Below are 1,178 nucleotides of genomic sequence, written 5' to 3'. Positions count from 1 at the left end.
AAATCATACAGCAGAGAAGAAGGAGAAGGAGAAGGAGAAGGAGGACGAGGAAGCTACAGGAGACAATAGCATGACAAAGTGGAGGAGGAGGAGGAGGAGGAGGAGGCTGGTGCTGTGTGCCCCCCGGCATGCCCATCGGTGCACGAGGGGCTGAGCTGCCCGGGCACAGCTCCATGGGGCTGGCAGAGCCACCACCCTCCTGTTTTCATCGCAGGCTCTGGAATAAAGAGACATTCGATTACCTCCTCGGGCACCTGGGCTCCCCGGCAGCGAAGGAAATGGGACTTTTCCTAATTTCTGGCTACAACCTGTTTACGCAGCCGGTGCCGGTAAGGAGAAAGTCACAGCCAGGGCTGGGAAGGGCTCCAGCTCGGAGGCTGCCCGGGGGTGGGCAGGGTTGTACTTCTTCCCAGACGATGCTCTGAATGCTTCTGAATCCTTCCAAGTTTGTCTTGTGACAGTTTGCCCGGGACTTGGTGTTTTCTGGGTCCTGTGATGCAATATTGGTATGAAGTAAGGGCTGAGCCCTCCGAGGGTGGGAGCTGGCAGAGCCTCCCTGGCCGTGGTGTGCCACAGCTGCATGCCCGCCCGCGCTCCTTTGGGGTGGGCTGTGTCCCCCCCCACGGCCTCTGTCCCACGATGGCACAACGATTCGGGTTCATTAATGAGCTCGGACCTTTTTGCCTACTGCAGGACCCGTCTTGGAAGAACATCGTCCTGGGATTCAGGAACTTGACACCAAAAGAGCTTGAACTCTTCCCTGGTTACAGGTATTTTTCAGTCCGTTTCCCAGAGAGTCACTGATGTGCTTTCCCCCAGGCAGGACAGGTATGGCTGGATGGTCCCAGACGCCCCCCTGTCAAGGGCTGGCGAGGACAAGAAACTGCAGGCGCAGAAGTAGCCTTGCTTGTTACAGCTGCTTCCCTTAAAATAAGCAGGAAACACCTCAAACAAGCCGAAAAAGTAGCAGCCCAGCATGGAAACCATTCCAGCTCCTCTCTTATTTCACCAGATATTGTTAAACTGGGGGAAGAAAATCAGCAGAAGGTGTTTTATGCTGTAAACAGAGGGAAAAAACCACACACTTGTTGTGCAAAGGGGGAATTGGGGTCCCAGAGCTGCGGCGGCCGTTGGGAGCACCGGGGCAGGAGGCGGCTGCTCTTGTAAAAGCTGCTGCG

General features: G+C 55.9%; 1 protein-coding gene across 1 annotated transcript in view; it reads left to right on the top strand.

Moving 5' to 3' along the window:
• Positions 1-1,178, top strand: part of DAO (D-amino-acid oxidase) — an 8,841-nt gene that overhangs the window by 553 nt on the left and 7,110 nt on the right. Inside the window, exons 2-3 of the mRNA XM_009334442.1 lie at positions 205-329; positions 694-770. Coding sequence (XP_009332717.1) covers positions 205-329; positions 694-770 — 202 coding nt within the window. The remainder of the gene's footprint in view (positions 1-204; positions 330-693; positions 771-1,178) is intronic.

Source organism: Pygoscelis adeliae, unplaced genomic scaffold (genome assembly GCF_000699105.1).
Source record: "Pygoscelis adeliae isolate BGI_AS28 unplaced genomic scaffold, ASM69910v1 Scaffold262, whole genome shotgun sequence".
Classification (NCBI taxonomy): domain Eukaryota; kingdom Metazoa; phylum Chordata; class Aves; order Sphenisciformes; family Spheniscidae; genus Pygoscelis; species Pygoscelis adeliae.
The sequence above is the reverse complement of the archived record's forward strand: the minus strand, read 5'-3'. Positions and strand labels throughout refer to the sequence as shown.